The following is a 17,558-nucleotide window of genomic DNA, read 5'->3' on the forward strand; positions in this document are numbered from 1 at the left end:
GTGCATAAAACGTGTTTATTTGATATGTAGAGTAAAAAGTGTCTCCTCACTGGTTCTCAGATCAAAAAATACAAATGGCAGTCTCTGACTTTAGCTGGTCCCTCTCTTATGCATAGTTTTTGGCAATTTGATTGATGTGTTTTTTTTTGTGTTGGAGCAATGGACAGTACAGAAATGAACCAAAAAGCAAGGAAAGGCTAGTGTGTATAGGCTGAAAAATCAAAGACTTTATTGCAATATACAAAAAATGAAAAACATTGTCACACAGAGGTTATAAACCCTTAAAAGATGTACAATTACATCAACAAAACCTTGTGGTTCAAAGCCAATCACCAAGGACCACACACGGCCACAAGTCAGCACAAAAAGGTATATGAACACTATCTCCTCAAATGGGTAAACATTACACAATAAAAGCAATAGCCTGGTACAGTCCCGGAAAACACGTATGAAGTCTTATCCAAAACCCTCAAAAATGGAGCCTGTATATGAGGTCAATGGGTTCCCAAATGACAAAAATAATAACCAATGCCAAAGTGAGTATGCTCATAAGGGGAATCACCAGTGTTCAAGCCAAAACAGAAACCATGCACCTAAGGCTGCTTAGTGGAGAATGCATGGTCACAGACCTGTGGCCGGAGGCACCCCACGCGTTACGTTGAAAATCCGTGACTTCCTCAGGGGTCAGTGCTTTTTGGTTCAATTCAATATTTAGTGTGTTGGCTTTTGATACTATTGATTAATGGACAACTCTCCGCCTTTTTGTTGTTGGACAGTACAGAAATGCCTTTCACACTGTTGTAGTTAGGGTAGACTCTAATTTTTTATTTCTTTTCACAGCTCTGTCAGATCCCAGTAGTCGCCTCTCAACATCTCCCCCTCCCCCTGCTGTGGTTGTTCCTTTACTAGAAATGGGCTTCTCCATCAGACAGATCAAGAAGGCTATGGAAGCCACTGGTCAGTATGTTTTGTGCCATCCTAAACGTTACTGAACCTGTATTTTTTGTCATTGTATCCATATTAATCCTATTAATATTGCAGCCTAGCATAGTGTGTTATAACTCAATGTCCATACTCCTAAAAGCCTAGACAAGGAAAATAATGTTTCTCGTTTTAACATTTGGGGGGACACTGCACCATGGACATAGCACCATGGGTCTAGGACTCTCCTCTAGGAGGCTGGAACTACATAGAAAAAAGGGTGTTTGATCTGCCTTGGTGGCCTTTACTCTCACCAGAGGCCTTATGCTGATTAAGGTTCTCAGTTCTCCAAGGTCTTCCATTAGACTTGAAAGGTCCACTTCTGCTGGTGCGAGACGCGTGGGTCTCTTCCCCTTCCAGGCTTCTTTCCTTCTTACCTAGCACTCTTTCTTGTCGTTCTGCCTCTCTGGTACTTTATAGGGACAAGGTTGTCTTGTGCCCTGTACCTTTCTTTTAACAATGTCGACTACATTTCATCTCAAAGAGGACATCGTCCTGCCTTCTTTTTGCCCATCTAGGTGGGTGCAGATCACCACTCATTCGATCTGGGAGGTCTTTTTTCCGGGCTCATTTTTTCTTTTCTTTTGATTTTAGATTTTTCTTGTTTTTACTGCTGTTGCACGAACTGATCAGCATAGGACCTCTGGTGAGGGTATCCCCCACCTTTTTTCTACCTAGTGTCAGCCTCCTGGCGACCAAGCCTATACTCGTGGTAATTTGTTCCCCAATTTAGCAAGAAAAACATGTTTTACTGTGAGTACAAAAATCACAATTTTGCAGAAAACTCTCTATAGACCTCAACGAGTCATCTCCAAACTATTGCTGCCCATGGCCTTGAGGCTAATGTAAAGCTAAAGTTTTCTTATCTGTTTTTAACTTCCTTTAAGATGAATATTGTCTACACATTCCTTTTTAATGTTTTTGACTCTTTCAATTGTTCTTTGAGAAAATAATAAATTGTCTGACTTTATCCATTGTTCTTGCTGCAGTTTACTCTTGTAAACGTTGGGGCACCACTAGGGGGGAGCATGTTCATTTAAGAAAGTTTAGTATGCATAGTATTATGTATGTGTAGTGCATGTTCTGTGTTCTAAGTGTAGAAAATTTAAAGCGTTTTTTTTTTTTAATGTTGAACCTAAATGGCTGAAACTCTATAGAAGGATTAGCATCTTAAAATAAAACTATATTTCCCAATACTTCAATGTATATGCCTAGATTTCTTGGTTGTTCTTTTAGGCGCTCGAGAGGCTGATCCCCAAAATATCACTGTGTTGGCAATGTGGATGATAGAACATCCAGACGATGAAGAAAGATACTCTGGCAGAACCAATGAACAGTGCCAAGGTGGTGCTAGTTCAGTTACAGGGGGTAAATCTAGTGATGTTTTCACAGGAGACATTCCCTCCTCGGATGCTCCAGAATTGGAAGAATGTTTCTGTGAGAGGTTAGTTGTGGACATATTAAACATGTTGAATGAATGCAATCTTTGTATGTATGTATGATGCCTTTTATCACAGCTTTTTTTCATGATAGTGGGAAGCTGCATGCTGCAGGCAGAAATATTTTGTTCAAATGTTATCAGCTTTTGGTTTTTACTGTGTTTATTTTAGTTAGGGAAAAAAAACTATATTGCAGTGTACGCGAGAGGAGGTAAAAGAAGGAAACACAAATAGAGGAAGAGCTAGTAATAGTCTGCACACCAGACTGCTTTACTCCCTACCATACACAAAAGATGCCTAGCAACGATCCTCCCGAGACCAAATTGGTTGATTATATCAGTGATTTTCAACCTTTTTTGAGCTGCGGCACACTTTATATAAGTATCCTGGGACACACCACCAACCAAAATAGCACAAAATGACACTAATACAGTCATATTATACATATAGTTAATAATATAGATTCTAAATTTATTTTACTCACTCAGTGTAAAACCTGGGCCTGTTTCGATATCCTGGCAGGAATGGTGGAAAGACACACACAAATGAGGAATAATGTTAATTCTTTTTATAATGTCAACAGTTTAACCCAGGAAGAGGTACGGCGCCGCCTCGCAACCACTAAGATAGATAAATCACCGGGGCCAGATGGCATACACCCCCGGGTTCTGCATGAATTATGTACGGTGATAGACAGACCGTTATTTTTAATATTTGAAGATTCACTGAGGACTGGTTATGTTCCACAGGACTGGCGCATAGCAAATGTGGTACCAATATACAAAAAAGGATCAAATAGCGATCCTGGAAACTACAGACCCGTAAGTCTAACTGCTGTGGTGGGGAAAATATTTGAGGGGTTTATTAGAGATGCTATCCTGGAGTATCTCACTGTGCACAACCTTATAACCCAGCGTCAGCATGGGTTTATGAGAGATCGGTCCTGTCAGACTAATCTGATTGGTTTCTACGAGGAGGTAAGTTCAAGACTGGATCTGGGGGACGCTGTGGATGTTGTATATCTGGACTTCTCAAAGGCATTTGACACCGTGCCACATAAAAGGTTGGTATATAAAATGAGACTGCTGGGAATAGGAGAAAATCTGTGTATCTGGGTAAGTAATTGGCTTAGTGATAGAAAACAGAGGGTGGTCATTAATGGCACATTCTCAGATTGGGTTGATGTTACCAGTGGAGTGCCACAGGGGTCAGTATTGGGGCCACTTCTTTTTAATATTTTTATTAATGACCTTGTAGTGGGTTTACACAGTCAAGTTTCAATATTTGCAGATGATACTAAGCTGTGTAAAGTAATAAATACTGAGGTCGATAGTTTAGCATTACAGAGGGATTTGTGGAAGCTTGAGGGATGGGCAGAGAAATGGTTGATGAGGTTTAATGTAAATAAATGTAAAGTTATGCACTTGGGCCATAGAAACAAAAAGTATAATTATGTTCTAAACGGTCAATTACTTAGTAAAACTGAAGCTGAAAAGGACTTGGGCGTATTGGTGGATGGTAAACTTAATTTTAGTGACCAGAGCCAGGCGGCTGCTGCTAAAGCAAATAAAATAATGGGATGTATCAAGAGAGGAATAGATTCTCATGATAAAGACATAGTTTTGCCCTTATACAAATCCCTGGTCAGACCACACATGGAATATTGTGTACAGTTTTGGGCACCAGTGTATAAAAAGGATATAATAGAGCTGGAACGGGTGCAGAGGAGAGCAACCAGGATTATTAGGGGAATGGGGGGATTAGAATACACTGACAGATTACAAAATTTGGGATTATTCAGTTTAGAAAAAAGACGACTGAGGGGAGACCTCATTACAATATACAAATACCTGAACGGACAGTACAAGGATCTCTCCAAAGATCTTTTTATACCTAGGCCTGTGACCAGGACAAGGGGGCATCCTCTACGCCTAGAGGAGAGGCGATTTTACCATCACCATAGACAAAGGTTCTTTACTGTAAGAGCAGTGAGACTGTGGAACTCTCTGCCGCAGGAGGTTGTTATGGCCGACTCTATGTACATGTTCAAGAGAGGCCTGGATGCCTTTCTGGAGAGAAAAAATATCACGGGTTATGGGGATAAAACATTTATTTAATTCTTGAAGGTTGGACTTGATGGACTTGCGTCTCCTTCCAGCCTTATATACTACTACTATGAACAGTTCTCACTTTCTCCCTGTTTTTAGTATATGGTGCTGATTATTATGTGGCTCATATACTGCAATATAAAGGGGTACTATGGCCATGAGGCCAGAGTACAAGTGCCAGCTCATATACTCAGCATATGAGCTGGTACTTGTAGTACTCCAGCCTTATGACTATAGTATTTCTCATTTTACATTTCTCATTGTTATATGCAGTATACTGCTGGAGTACTAAAAGTACCAGCTCATATGCTGAGTATTCTGCCAACAGTTCATATACTCAGGCAAAAGCTCATATAGTCAGCATTATTGGTGGGCATTACCTTGCCGGTGGGCAAATGTCAGAGTCTCTCCGCTCTCAGGATGATGCGCCGGCCTCGGTGACATCATTTTGTCGCGCAAGGTTCAAAGCTTGCCCATGTGTTATTGTACACGTCTCCTACATTGTAAGAAGCCGTGACTGCGCATTGCCGGGAAACAAAACACAGGGGGCACCATAGTTTGGGGAACTTTCTCCGCGGCACACCCGACCATGTGTCGCGGCACACTGGTTGAAAATCAGTGGATTATATAATCAGACCCATGTTCTGGTGAGATCCCTCGGACCTGGAACACTGCAGTGACTGGAATCCTTGTGTCATAATGATATATATGATTCCAGGTGCTCCATGTCTGCAGGCCAAACAGCACTGAAACTCTGTGGGAACTGACTAGAACATTGGTCCGTTTCCACAGAACAAGCATGTTCATGTGCAGGCACTCTTAGAAGGTACAACCGAAGCTTGGCAGACATTTTCTGATGGAGCCTAAATAATTGAAACTCTTAGATATGGGGTAAATTGGATGGAAGAAGACTGTAACCCACATTTATTAAAGCCCCTGCACCAGTTTTTTGTTGTCTGACTTTGCATGTTCTTTTCAGTGCAAACTGCTTGCACTTGTATTTATAAATTGTCCACAAGACATTTGTGCACTGAAAGGGGCGTTCTGGTGCACAGTCGGACCGTGCACCACATTTATCATGCAGTGCCCAAAGCTCTATTTAAAGGTGCACCAAAAAAAAGTTGGTGCACTCATGTCAGATTCATGAAGAACGGGGTGACACAATTCATGAATCTGGCGCCCCCTGCACACTCCACAGGCACAGTGCAGTTTGCGCTGTTTTCTATAAATGTGGGCCTGTGTGTTGTAAAACTTTAGGGGGATAGAGTGCAACGTTGGTCAGTATTCAAGTCTGGGATTCAACTAAGCTTGAAAGGGACCCTTGACCACCAAGTGTGTTTGTGGAGATCAACCTCTTCTCAATTCATCTCACTGACTATTTATATTTTATCTTTTTTTTTTTTTATTTAAACGTGCGTTTAAGACAACAACTCTGTGTAGAAGCGAACTTGTCAAATCTAATTGTAACCATCTTATGCCTTGTAGTCCAGACAGCATGGAACAAGCAGAAAATGCTGGAGCAAGTAGTGGGCAGCAAACCAGAGGCAGATCCACTGTAACCAGGAGGCAGAAGTTTGATCTGGCAGCAAGAACACTGCTAGCGAGGGCTGGTATGTTATCCAATGAATAACTATTTTTACCTTGGACACCGGTCATGTATTGTAATACATATGTAACAAGGTACTGATACCTCAGAAATCAAATGTATCAAATATGTGTGGAGAGGAAAATTATATTTTGAAAATTGTAGTATTTTGTTGGCCTGCACAAGGCTAACCACATAAAGGTATCTTTTGGTGTATGGTCTGGTCCAGCACAGCCCATGTGTCATCCCAAGTGGTGAGATCACATTGACTAAAGCCTGTAGCGGGTGCGTTTTGTCCATGTGACTGTATATTGGGAGGGTCCATGCTGGACTCGAGGAAGGGGCAGAAGTAAATATTCCTTTTCTTACAACACCATAAAAAATGTTATCAACCCCTTTCAGTCTGTTGCTTTGGCCCCTGATTATACCCCCTCCCCTCCCCTAAATTGAATGACTCCCAATTATTTTATATTTGAATACGATTTGCTGAAGCTTAAAGGGGTTGTCCGAGTTTAAAAAAAAAAATATATGTGGCCGGGAGTGGGGTTACTAAAACAATAAAGCTGTACTTACCTCCCGGTGCCCTCCCGTATCCAGCGCTGCTGTCGCTCCGGTCCGGGGCCATGTAAACAAACATGGCCGCCGGAGCAGCGCTGGTTTCAGCTTCCGGCCGGATGCGACAACCTTCCGGTCCCCATACACAATGCAGTGTATAGGGACGGATAGGCGTACCCGGCCACGGCCGGCCGGAAGCTGAGTCCAGCGCTGCTCCGGCGGCCATGTTTGTTTACATGGCCCCCGGACCGGAGCGACAGCAGCGCTGGATACGGGAGGGCACCGGGAGGTAAGTACAGCTTTATTGTTTTAGTAACCCCGCTCCCGGCCACATATATTTTTTTTTTTAAACTCGGACAACCCCTTTAATTTCCAGAAACCTGTAAGTCAAAAGAAATCTAGTACCCAGTAGAATTCCTGATGATTTTCAGCACCAGCCTTAAAGCTATGCAACTGCACAGGGCGCCCCCCTACCCACTCCAAGCTGTTGTCATTTTACTTTAACTCCTTCAATTTAACTCCTGCAATTCTCTCATAGCCATGGCTATCCTGGCTACTGGACAAGAACAGCAGATTCCTTCCTCTGGTTAAACAGGAGCAGAGAAGTCAGAATACAAAGACTATAGTAGAAGTGGGGTTATGAAAAGCAGAGGAACTACAGAATTGGACTACATGGTTTGATTGTAGTCTGTTACTTTGGTTATGTATAGGAGCAACATATGAAAATAAATGTAAGAGAAAATAGTAAAAATAAGTAAATAAAAATAAAACTTCTTCACCTAGCGATAACGGCTACACCTAAAGTTTTCATCAATGGGATTTTACACTAAGCAACAGAAATTGTTTGTATTTGCAGTCCTATAAAAACAAAGAGGGGCAAGCACCATATAGAAGATATTTAATGAGGGTGCTGTAAGGTTAATTGTATTTAAACAGCATAAGAAAAAAGATATAACCTATAAATGCACACCATCAGTCAAGGAATGTTTTGAAAGTGCAAATGCTTTATTTAATACATAAAAAAAATGTAAAAAGCTTCACAAGTATATAAGACAGTGGGGTAAGCCTCTATGGCTACAACCTCCACACCACCTTACTCAGTAAACAATAAAGGGGGCACCATCATACACATTTTTACTAAATTGTGCTTCCTCATCCCCCCCCCCCACGGCCTTATTATTTAAATGAAAAATTGTGGTTGGCAGAAAAGACTTATTAAAGGAAACCTACCACTTGTAGTGGCAGGTTTCCGATGGCAATACCGGGCACCAGCTCAGGGTGAGCTGGTGCCGGAGCTTATTTTAGTTAGTGTTTTAAACCGCGGTATCGCGGTTTAAAACACTTTTTAAACGTTATAGCCGGTGCAGGCAGGTACGCGCTCGGCGCTTACCGTGCACGCGGCTACATAGGAAGTGAATGAGAGCCGCGTGCACGGTAAGCGCCGAGCGTGTACCTGCCTGCGCCGGCTATAAAGTTTAAAAAGTGTTTTAAACCGCGATACCGCGGTTTAAAACACTAACTAAAATCAGCTCCGGCACCAGCTCACCCTGAGCTGGTGCCCGGTATTTTCAGCGGAAACCTGCCACTACAAGTGGTAGGTTTCCTTTAAAACGTTCACTGCAAAGTTTTTAGGAATAAACCCACCACTTATGGAACTCTTCAGCCTTTGCAGTTCTTTGTATAATGGGTGTGCTGGATTGTATAGAATGGCAACTTCTCCACTATATTAGTGACCCTTTCCATTTTCAATGTACTGTAAATATTGGACCCTGTTCACACTTGCATTTGGATCAATGTTAATATCTTCCATCATTAAAATGATATTAACATACATTTAAGATGTCCATTAAATTTCCATTATTATCAATTTAAGTGATGGGAGATATTAGCAGAGGTCAAAATGCAGGTGTGAATTGGGCCTAAGCTGTCATCTGTAAATGCTGGGATCAGATTGTACTGTAGCATTGATTGAAAATGTTCAATATCTTCTTAATTGTAATAAGCAATATATGCTGTTTTTTTTGTAGTCCATTAAATAATAAAATGTTGACAATTTTATAAAATTGCCTTTCTCTCTTGTTGGCATCTTGTTGGCAGCTGGATTGTATCGTACTGTTCAGGCTCACCGTAACCAGGGTCGGAGAGATGGTGTATCCTTGCAGCAGGAACCTGGAGCTCTGTATGACCTCAACCTGGATGAGGAACTAGAAATTGACCTTGATGATGAGGCCATGGAGGCAATGTTTGGACAAGACCTAGCAAGCGATAATGATATTCTGGGAATGTGGATCCCAGAGGTACTGGACTGGCCAACATGGGTGTGTGACCGCAGCAGGAGCTGCTCTCATCTCTGCTCTAATCCCTCACCCCTTGCTTTATACCCTAGCATGAGACCAAGAGCATTGATGCATGCAGCGTCCAGCTACAGCATCTTACATTCCTTTTATAGAAAAATGATGCCCCGTTTTTAGATTACAAGAATACATTTTGTGGCATTTGCTATTTTTAAACATTTGTAAATTTATAGAATTGATTTATATGTTGAAGACATGGCAGAATATATAATTTTCAGTTTGTGGCCCTTACTATTTATACAGCTGGCATATTACTGAATGGCACATTCACACATCAATTGAACAAACAATACATTTTATTATACCGTATATACTCGAGTATAAGCCGACCCGAGTATAAGCCGAGACCCCTAATTTTACCACCAAAACTGGGAAAAACTATTGACTCGAGTATAAGCCGAGGGTGGGAAATGCATTGGTCACCGCCCCCCCCCAGTATATAGCCAACCAGCCGCTATAGTATACAGCCAGCCCAGCCTGCCCCCAGTAGTATACAGCACTGCCCCCAGCGGTATACAGCACTGCCCCCAGCGGTATACAGCACTGCCCCAGCATTAAAAAAAAATAAACTTATATACTCACCCTCCGGTGGCCCCGACGTGCAGCGCTGCTCCCCCGATGTCTGCGCTGCTTGTCTTCAGGCATCCGCATTCTTTCTTCTGCCGGGCGCCGCCATTGCTCTCTCCCGGCCGACGCCTAGTATGACACGCCGCTGCTGACGTCATACTAGGCGCTGCCAGGGGGAAAACATGGCAGCGCCCAGCAGAAGAAAGAAGACGGGCGCGGAACCCTGAAGACAAGCGGCACGGACATCGGGGGAGCAGTGCTACACGTCGGGGCCACCGGAAGGTGAGTATATAAGTTTATTTTTTTTTTTTTAAGTATTTTTTACAGTTTACACAGTTTACATTGATTCGTGTATAAGCCGAGGGGACGTTTTTCAGAACATTTTTTGTGCTGAAAAACTCGGCTTATACACGAGTTTATACATTATGTCTAAAAATATGAACTGAAAAATATGTTTTTGGAGTTTCAGCTAGCCAGAGTTGCTTTTACTGTACTTCTCTGTCTATGGATTTTCCCTCTCAGATGGGGTATGCTGAAATTCAACATGCCCAATCCTGTATTGTTTTTCTTCAGTTGGCTACACCTACTTGTCTCATGCACATTGAATAATTAGTTTGGCTCACTTTTAATCAGTTGGTCTAACCCTTATTTCCAAGTTGCAATCTGAATTTAGCCAGGATACATCACATGTTACCTCCATGATTAAACAATACTTTTCTTTCTAATATACTATAAGCATATGGCATTAGGATTCTAGAGCTGTCCTTGTTATCAATCACCACCCGCATGCCGATTAATTCAGCTGTTTGCTTATCCTTATGCATTATATGTGGCAATTGTTGCTTCCTATGACAATATAGCTGATGCATGTTGTGCTCAGTTCTGCCTTATTTGATTTGAAGCCATCATTGACGGGCATTATGACAATTAAAAAAAGTTGTTTCTTTTCCAGCATGTCTGTGAAACAGATGAGAGGGAAGAGGTAGTCATCTGTGAGTTGTGTGAGGCAAGTGTCCTGAGCTTCAACCAACACATGAAACGGTGTCATCCAGGATGTGGGCACAGTGCCAACCGCCAGGGATACCGAAGTAATGGTTCCTATGTGGATGGCTGGTTTGGAGGGGAATGTGGCAGCGGGAATCCATACTACCTGTTGTGTGGCAGCTGCCGTGAAAAGTATCTGAGTCTGAAAAGCAAGCGCAAAGCAACTGCATCTGAGAAGTAAGACTTTGCCGCTACATTTACTACACTTTTAACATTGTGCACACATAAAGGAAAGAAAGCACAACATTAGAAAAAAACAATCTATGCAATGTACAGGACACCATAGTGTCCCCCGCTGCAGATGTGTCGCAGATGTCCTTTACATTACATAGTCAATGATTGGTGGACATGAGCGCTGCCGTCCAGTTTTGGGACATTTGTTGCCTTAGGCAGAGGTGCAACTGGTAACCGTGCTTTTTCAATAACCACCAAGATGACTAACTGGCATACACATATCTTGACTGTACTTTATGAATATGAGATGCAACAAAAAAGCCTATAAACCATTCTGTGCTTCAGGTATAAAGGACATGCACCTGACTTAATCGGCAAACAAGACAGTGTTTATGAAGGTAAAAAAAACATCTACTTTCTGAAATTATATTAGTGTTCAACATTTATCAAGGTTAATATAAATGAGAATATGTGTTGATAATTGATAACAGAAGACTGGGACATGTTGGATGTTGATGAAGATGATAAGCTGACTGGAGAAGAAGAATTTGAGCTGCTTGCTGGACCTCTTGGCCTTAATGATCGTAGGATTGTTCCTGAGCCAGTTCAGTTTCCAGACAGTGATCCCTTGGGTGCTTCTGTAGCCATGGTAACCGCCACCAACAGCATGGAGGAAACACTAATGCAAATAGGTATTTGGGAGTGGGAATGTATGTGAATTTTATGTCGTGATATTGGTACATTGAGATGCGATTTTAAATTTCTTCCTTTGTATAGGTATCTGTTCTGCTACATAAAAGTGAATGTTATAAAGTTGGATATTTTGAATGTGGGGAGTTAAAGCAAAAACTTAAAAGGGCTCTGTCTTTAAGGGGTTAATGTTTTGTTACATATCTATTTGTGTGCTTGTGTAAAATATTTAATCACTGTATTGGGATTCTCCTTAAGGCTGCCAAGGTGCACTGGAGAAGAGCTCATCGGGCAGAATTACCCTGGGAGAGCAGGCAGCAGCTCTGGTAAACCCTCATGACCGTGTGATGGCCCTACGCAGAGTAATAGCTGCTGCCCAAGTCTTGCTGGCACGTACTATGGTGATGCGGGCTCTTTCACTGCTTTCTGTTAGGTATGTTATATTTGTTTGCTTTGCATGTGTGTATTGTAAATAATGGAATTTTTTTTTATACTGTTTCATTCTATAACCAATATAATTTTTCATTTTTGCTGCAGTGGATCTAGCTGCAGTTTGGCTGCGGGTTTGGAGTCTTTGGGTCTTACAGATATTCGCACTCTGGTTCGCCTCATGTGCTTGGCTGCAGCAGGTAGAGCAGGTCTCTCCACCAGCCCCTCGAACACCGTGTCCAATACTGCAGACCGCTCACGTGGTTTACATAGCAAAACCAGCAAACCCATCTCCTGTCTCGCATACCTGAGTACAGCAGTAGGTTGCTTGGCATCCAGCACACCCAGTGCTGCTCGACTTCTTGTCCAGCTTTGTACCCAGGTTAGTTTTTTTTCCCTATCCCATTTAGTGCAGCTGCAATTACACTACTTTTATAATGTGTATTAATCTGTACAGACATCAGATTATATATATTATATGTTATATGTATTTTGTACATATAACGTTTCTACTTATCAAGGGCAAAAAAATTAGAAATGTAAGAATCTTAAAAGTTACAATCTGAGGTCTGGGTTTGTGTATGTGTAGCAATATTGTATTGTCGCTAACTAAAAACCTGTCTGCATCCTGTTTTCACAGAATTTGATATCTGCTGCAACTGGTGTGAACCTAACTACGGTAGACGACCCTGTGCAAAGGAAATTTCTACCAAGTTTTCTACGGGGTATTGCTGAGGAAAACAAGTTGGTCACCTCTCCTAACTTTGTAGTGACGCAAGCACTGGTAGCTCTACTTGCAGATAAGGGAGCTAAATTGCGTCCAAACTACGATAAAGCAGAGATGGAGAAAAGAGGTACAAGCCATGCTATACCTGTCTGTGTTTTTTAAATACATTTATTATTGTGGTTGTTCATTTTTCTGTTACCTTTATGATTCAGGTCCATTGGAACTGGCTAATGCATTAGCTGCCTGCTGCCTGTCTTCCCGGCTATCCTCACAGCATCGGCAGTGGGCAGCTCAGCAGTTAGTGCGAACATTGGCTGCCCATGATCGAGATAATCAGGCTGCCCCCCAGACTCTTGCTGATATGGCTGGAGATTTGAGAAAATGTTCCTTTACTAAGCTGGAAGCACATCAGAACAGAGTAAGTCTTCTATGGCAATTTAAAAAATATTCACCATTTTTCCATAATGTGTATATTTAAATAGTCTGAATTTATAATGCCAGGCTATCAGTTAGACTCCATGCATGCAGCCCTGAGCTAGCCAAACACAAATTGCAGCTTTTGATTTCTATTATGCATGGTCGCAGTGCGATGAGGCCGCCATGTTCTAACCAGAGCAGCGCCACAGTGTCTTATAAGACGCTTACACAATAATTGGGGAAAGTAACAAGATATAGATTTAATCAATAAGTTAATGTTTAAATATCACTTTTTTTAGGTCATTACCTCTGTTTGGTGCAACAAGAAGGCTCTGTTGGCCACAAGTGGCTCCGATGGAACTGTCAGAGTGTGGAATGTGTCTAGAAATCAGTATTTTCTACAGCAAACTTTTGTTTTCCAGAAGCCGTAAGTATTTTCCGCCAGAACGCGTTATACAGAGGACTTTAAAGAGTAACTGTAAAGGGTTTTTTTTCCCCAAAGCAATAGCTCTTGGCATATAAAACAATGTTTTCTATTATCTTAGTTGACTAAATCCAGCAGTTTCTTTCCTATAGCCCTCAGATTATCTGAGTGCCGCAGTGGCTGCTTCCTTTTAATGATGTGTCGTTTGCGAACGAGCCGGCTTTAACAACCAGCTCTTGTTCGTGAACAAATGGAGCAGACTCTCATCAGTGAGCCGATGGCTCACTAAACACCGCCCCTAACTGGCTCACCATGCCCCCTTTAACCCGATACAATCTGGTTAAGAGTGGTGTAGGGTGATTGGCCTGCGTCGCCCTATTATATATTTAAGAGGGAGCCAGAAGAGCTAATTCCCATCTCTACTTCCTCTGCCTGTGCTGTATTATAAACAAAACTACAGACTCCGGGAAGGGGAGGGGCTTCTGCTCATGGAGGGGGAGGTCATGTGACAGCTTTCTCTGTGTATGTAGCAAAGCTGGATATGTTCCAGGACTGTGGATATAGATGTATCCTACACAGAATAGTGAGGTACAAGATCTCCCCTGTTCCCTATGTCTGTCTCTGCACCTCATCCTGCTCCCTTCCCCCACATCATCTGCAGTATTGGCTCTGTGCAGATGAGATATTAACCCTTAGTGGTCACACAGCTAAGGCTATAGACTGCATGTAACTGGGTTACTTATGATTTCTACCACTTATTACATGTTCCCTGCTCGTCCATGTGATGGAAGCTGCCAGGCTGTTACCATATACATCCTGTATATGCACTGTGTAGTGTTCAGCGGATTTACTTGTGGGAAACTAAATGGATTTACTGCTAAATTACTTTGAGAACGAACAAACTATGGACAAACTAACTGGCCTCGGCCTGAGGGCATAGACAGACAGATACTAGTCCGTGCCCTCTTCACATCTAGTGAGAGATTTTTGTCAAACGCTTTTAAGTACAGAAAATGCCAGAACTTTTGAAAGAAAAGGGGAAACGCATATCATTTGGTAAAATCACTATTGCTTCACAGGTACGCTTTATTGTCAGTTACCTTCCAGTAACACTAGGCAAGGCTTCATGCACACATCTGCATCAGCAGACGTATGCCGTGAGCCGCAAGCCAGTTGGAGAGGGGAAGGATGAGTTTTCCTTCTCTGTCTTATGCAGCATTGCCCAGACACCATGCGGTGTGACACAGCCACATAGCTGCCGTCTTTGATGCTAAATCTCAGCCTCAACTTGTGAACGTGTGCGTGTATCGAACAAATGGACAAACAGCTGAGTCAGGTTCTAAATTTTCTTCAAGAAAAGAAAATAACTGTCTACCTTTTTCATTGCGGACCGGATGTTACCATTGATTCTCCAAGTATCTGCAGCCTATTATTTAGTGCAGTAGTCAGGTTTCTTGTTTCTGGGATCTTGACGCCCATTATAGAGCTACTTGGCCTGTAAATCCAGCACCTTACCTGTGCACTAGAGATGTAAATAAAAACTGGGGGGGGGGGGTACTGGAGTACCTGGAGAAGGTGACAGGTTGGTATGCTGGTGTTTTAGGAATATGAACATGATTTAAGATGGATTTCCTTTTTTTGTTTTGTTTTTTGTTTTTTTTTTGTTTTTGGGATGCTGCAAAATCTGTGTGTTCCCAGGGTGAACAGAGCTGATCAAGTGTTCTATGACCCAGTATAGATCGATGTGGATATGTTTATATCTATCAATTTAAAATATAGGTTTTAGTTATTTTATATCACATATCTATGTAGTACTTGGCTGCTGTTTTCAAGGTCCTAAAAACTAGACTTAGAAATAGTTCTGTGTTCACGGGACTTGTTTGTTTTCTTTTTTTTTATTGCAATAGGGAGGGAACACCAGAAGAAGCTGATCCTGCTCTGTCTCCGGTCTGCTGGAGTGTTAGTGGCCGATATTTGGCTGGTGCCCTAGAAAAAACCATCAACATCTGGCAGCTAAATGGTATGTCATTTTTAAAGAAGCTTTTAGTATGTATGGGAAGAGTTAGGTAATATTGTAGTAAATTGTAAGTAGCTGAATGTCCTGCAAAAAAACATTTTGTCTTATTGGACTCTTGTAATCCTGTTTCAAATAGGGGGTAAAGGCCTTGTGGATGTTCAGCCTCATTGGGTTTCCTCAATTGCTTGGCCTGAACATTGTCCAGGAGGTGCATGGCCAAGTGACCTACCAGAATCTCTGTTGGTTGGTCGCATGGATGGGTCTTTGGCCCTCATCGAAGTGACTGATGCTACTAGTATGCAGCGCTTGGAATTGGAACATTGTTATCGAAAGGAAGGTTTGTATTTCCACTAATTTATTTATCAATTCCACTTATTACACAATCTTTATTACACAATCTTTATTACACAATCTTTTGACAATTTAATGGCAACTTTGTTGTTGAATGTCGTGTTGAATCCTAACATTATGCATGTTTAGCCAGATGTGTTGTCATCATGTTTTTTAATAGGACTGGGCTGTTACCGCCTTATAACTATACATTTGCCTTATAAGAATGTTTATGCAGGTTTTTAGATGTGTAAAACATCAGAGCATTTTATTGCCTTCTCCAGTACCACTTTAAGTGGATAAAATCCTACAAAATGGATTGGCCAAAGCAGGGTCCACATTTTTAATGCATTTCAGAGCTGAAATGCAATGAAATGTTGTAATTGTTGAATACACATTCATATAAATTGATCACACAAATGGTATACACCATCTTTCCAGAGCAAAATTATCAATGAGGCTTTACGGCTGTTATATTACAGAGTTCTTGAATCTCACCAAACTCCTGTAAAAATAGTCACTTACCTTGTCGTATGACCTGTACTACGAATCTGCTTTAACTCCATCAAGCCTCTTTGGGGTCGTGGTCATTGGGAGGATCTGCACGCTTTTTGCATCACTTTTCCTTTTGTTTCTGGCAGTAGCTGTTACCTGCATTGCTTGGTATAGCGAAGATCATCCTTTTGCAGTAGGATATGCTGATGGAAAGTTATTGATAGCGAATAAAGAGCCCACTGATAAAAGAGAAGTCATTCTCATTGATTCCCATAAGGTGCGTTGCAATTCTCATTTTCAATTGCTGATGAATTGATGCTTCTTATCGAAAAACTAAAATGTGTGTTTTTCAGGAAATGTTTGTTACTCTGAAATGGGATCCAACTGGCCAAATGCTGCTTACGTGTGCTAAGGAAGACACTGTAAAGTTATGGGCCAACATGGATGGCAGCTGGAAAACCCAGTATTTTCTGACACATCCATCCTATGTTAATACAGTAACTTGGTGTGGACTAATGGGAAAGACTGACAGCCCACAGATCATGCTAGCAACGTAAGTGTTTACCCTGTTATAAAACAGAACTAAAAATTGTAAAAAGCAGATAAAGCCTTTGCCCAGATTTGTATCAATAACTATTGATACAAATCTGGGCAAAGGCTTTATCTGCTTTTTACATTTTTAGTTCTGTTTTATAATGAAGAGCTTGTTAGTAATTGAGTGCTTGTCATTGCAGGGGATGCCAAAATGGTCTGGTGTGTGTGTGGATCGTTCCACAGACCCCTCTGGGTGCATTTCGGGCTAAGTCCGTAACTACAGAAGAATTGAAGGAACAAATGTCCAGCAAGGTCCGTGGTTTGTGCTTAAAGTAATATATAAAAAAAAGAGTCACTTAAGGCCCCGTGTACATGCCAGTGTGCTCACAAGGGCTGTGATCCTGGCGTAATCCGGCCAAATATAGGAAATGTCTTAAATTTTTCAGTGCAGTGAGACACTGTGTGCTCATCACGCTATTGCCAGTTGCCACACACCTCTATTGTGGTCATGTTCCAGAGCCTTTAGGAACTAAACTCTGATCTGCCTACCTACAAATTCTGCAGTGAGAACAGGGGCTACATCTTGTGCAGAGACCAAGGGGATGGGGCTTAACTAGTTTTTTTGTTCTAATGCACAAAAAGTTTCCATATTTTAGTATTTTGTTTGAGGCACTTAGATATGCGTTGG

General features: G+C 41.7%; 1 protein-coding gene across 6 annotated transcripts in view; it reads left to right on the forward strand.

Moving 5' to 3' along the window:
- HERC1 (HECT and RLD domain containing E3 ubiquitin protein ligase family member 1) overlaps positions 1-17,558 on the forward strand; it is an 88,821-nt gene that overhangs the window by 58,893 nt on the left and 12,370 nt on the right. For 4 of the 6 annotated variants that reach the window (XM_072147744.1, XM_072147750.1, XM_072147746.1 and 1 more), the window contains exons 42-58: positions 841-957; positions 2,218-2,425; positions 6,014-6,138; positions 8,766-8,986; positions 10,542-10,810; positions 11,153-11,205; positions 11,299-11,499; positions 11,756-11,930; positions 12,035-12,308; positions 12,567-12,780; positions 12,866-13,071; positions 13,370-13,497; positions 15,402-15,514; positions 15,648-15,848; positions 16,483-16,613; positions 16,690-16,889; positions 17,071-17,182. In XM_072147744.1, the coding sequence (XP_072003845.1) occupies positions 841-957; positions 2,218-2,425; positions 6,014-6,138; positions 8,766-8,986; positions 10,542-10,810; positions 11,153-11,205; positions 11,299-11,499; positions 11,756-11,930; positions 12,035-12,308; positions 12,567-12,780; positions 12,866-13,071; positions 13,370-13,497; positions 15,402-15,514; positions 15,648-15,848; positions 16,483-16,613; positions 16,690-16,889; positions 17,071-17,182 (2,948 nt within the window). The remainder of the gene's footprint in view (positions 1-840; positions 958-2,217; positions 2,426-6,013; positions 6,139-8,765; positions 8,987-10,541; positions 10,811-11,152; positions 11,206-11,298; positions 11,500-11,755; positions 11,931-12,034; positions 12,309-12,566; positions 12,781-12,865; positions 13,072-13,369; positions 13,498-15,401; positions 15,515-15,647; positions 15,849-16,482; positions 16,614-16,689; positions 16,890-17,070; positions 17,183-17,558) is intronic. The other 2 variants (XM_072147745.1, XM_072147747.1) reach the window with 2 other exon arrangements.

This window comes from Engystomops pustulosus, chromosome 4 (genome assembly GCF_040894005.1).
Source record: "Engystomops pustulosus chromosome 4, aEngPut4.maternal, whole genome shotgun sequence".
Taxonomy (NCBI): Eukaryota; Metazoa; Chordata; class Amphibia; order Anura; family Leptodactylidae; genus Engystomops; species Engystomops pustulosus.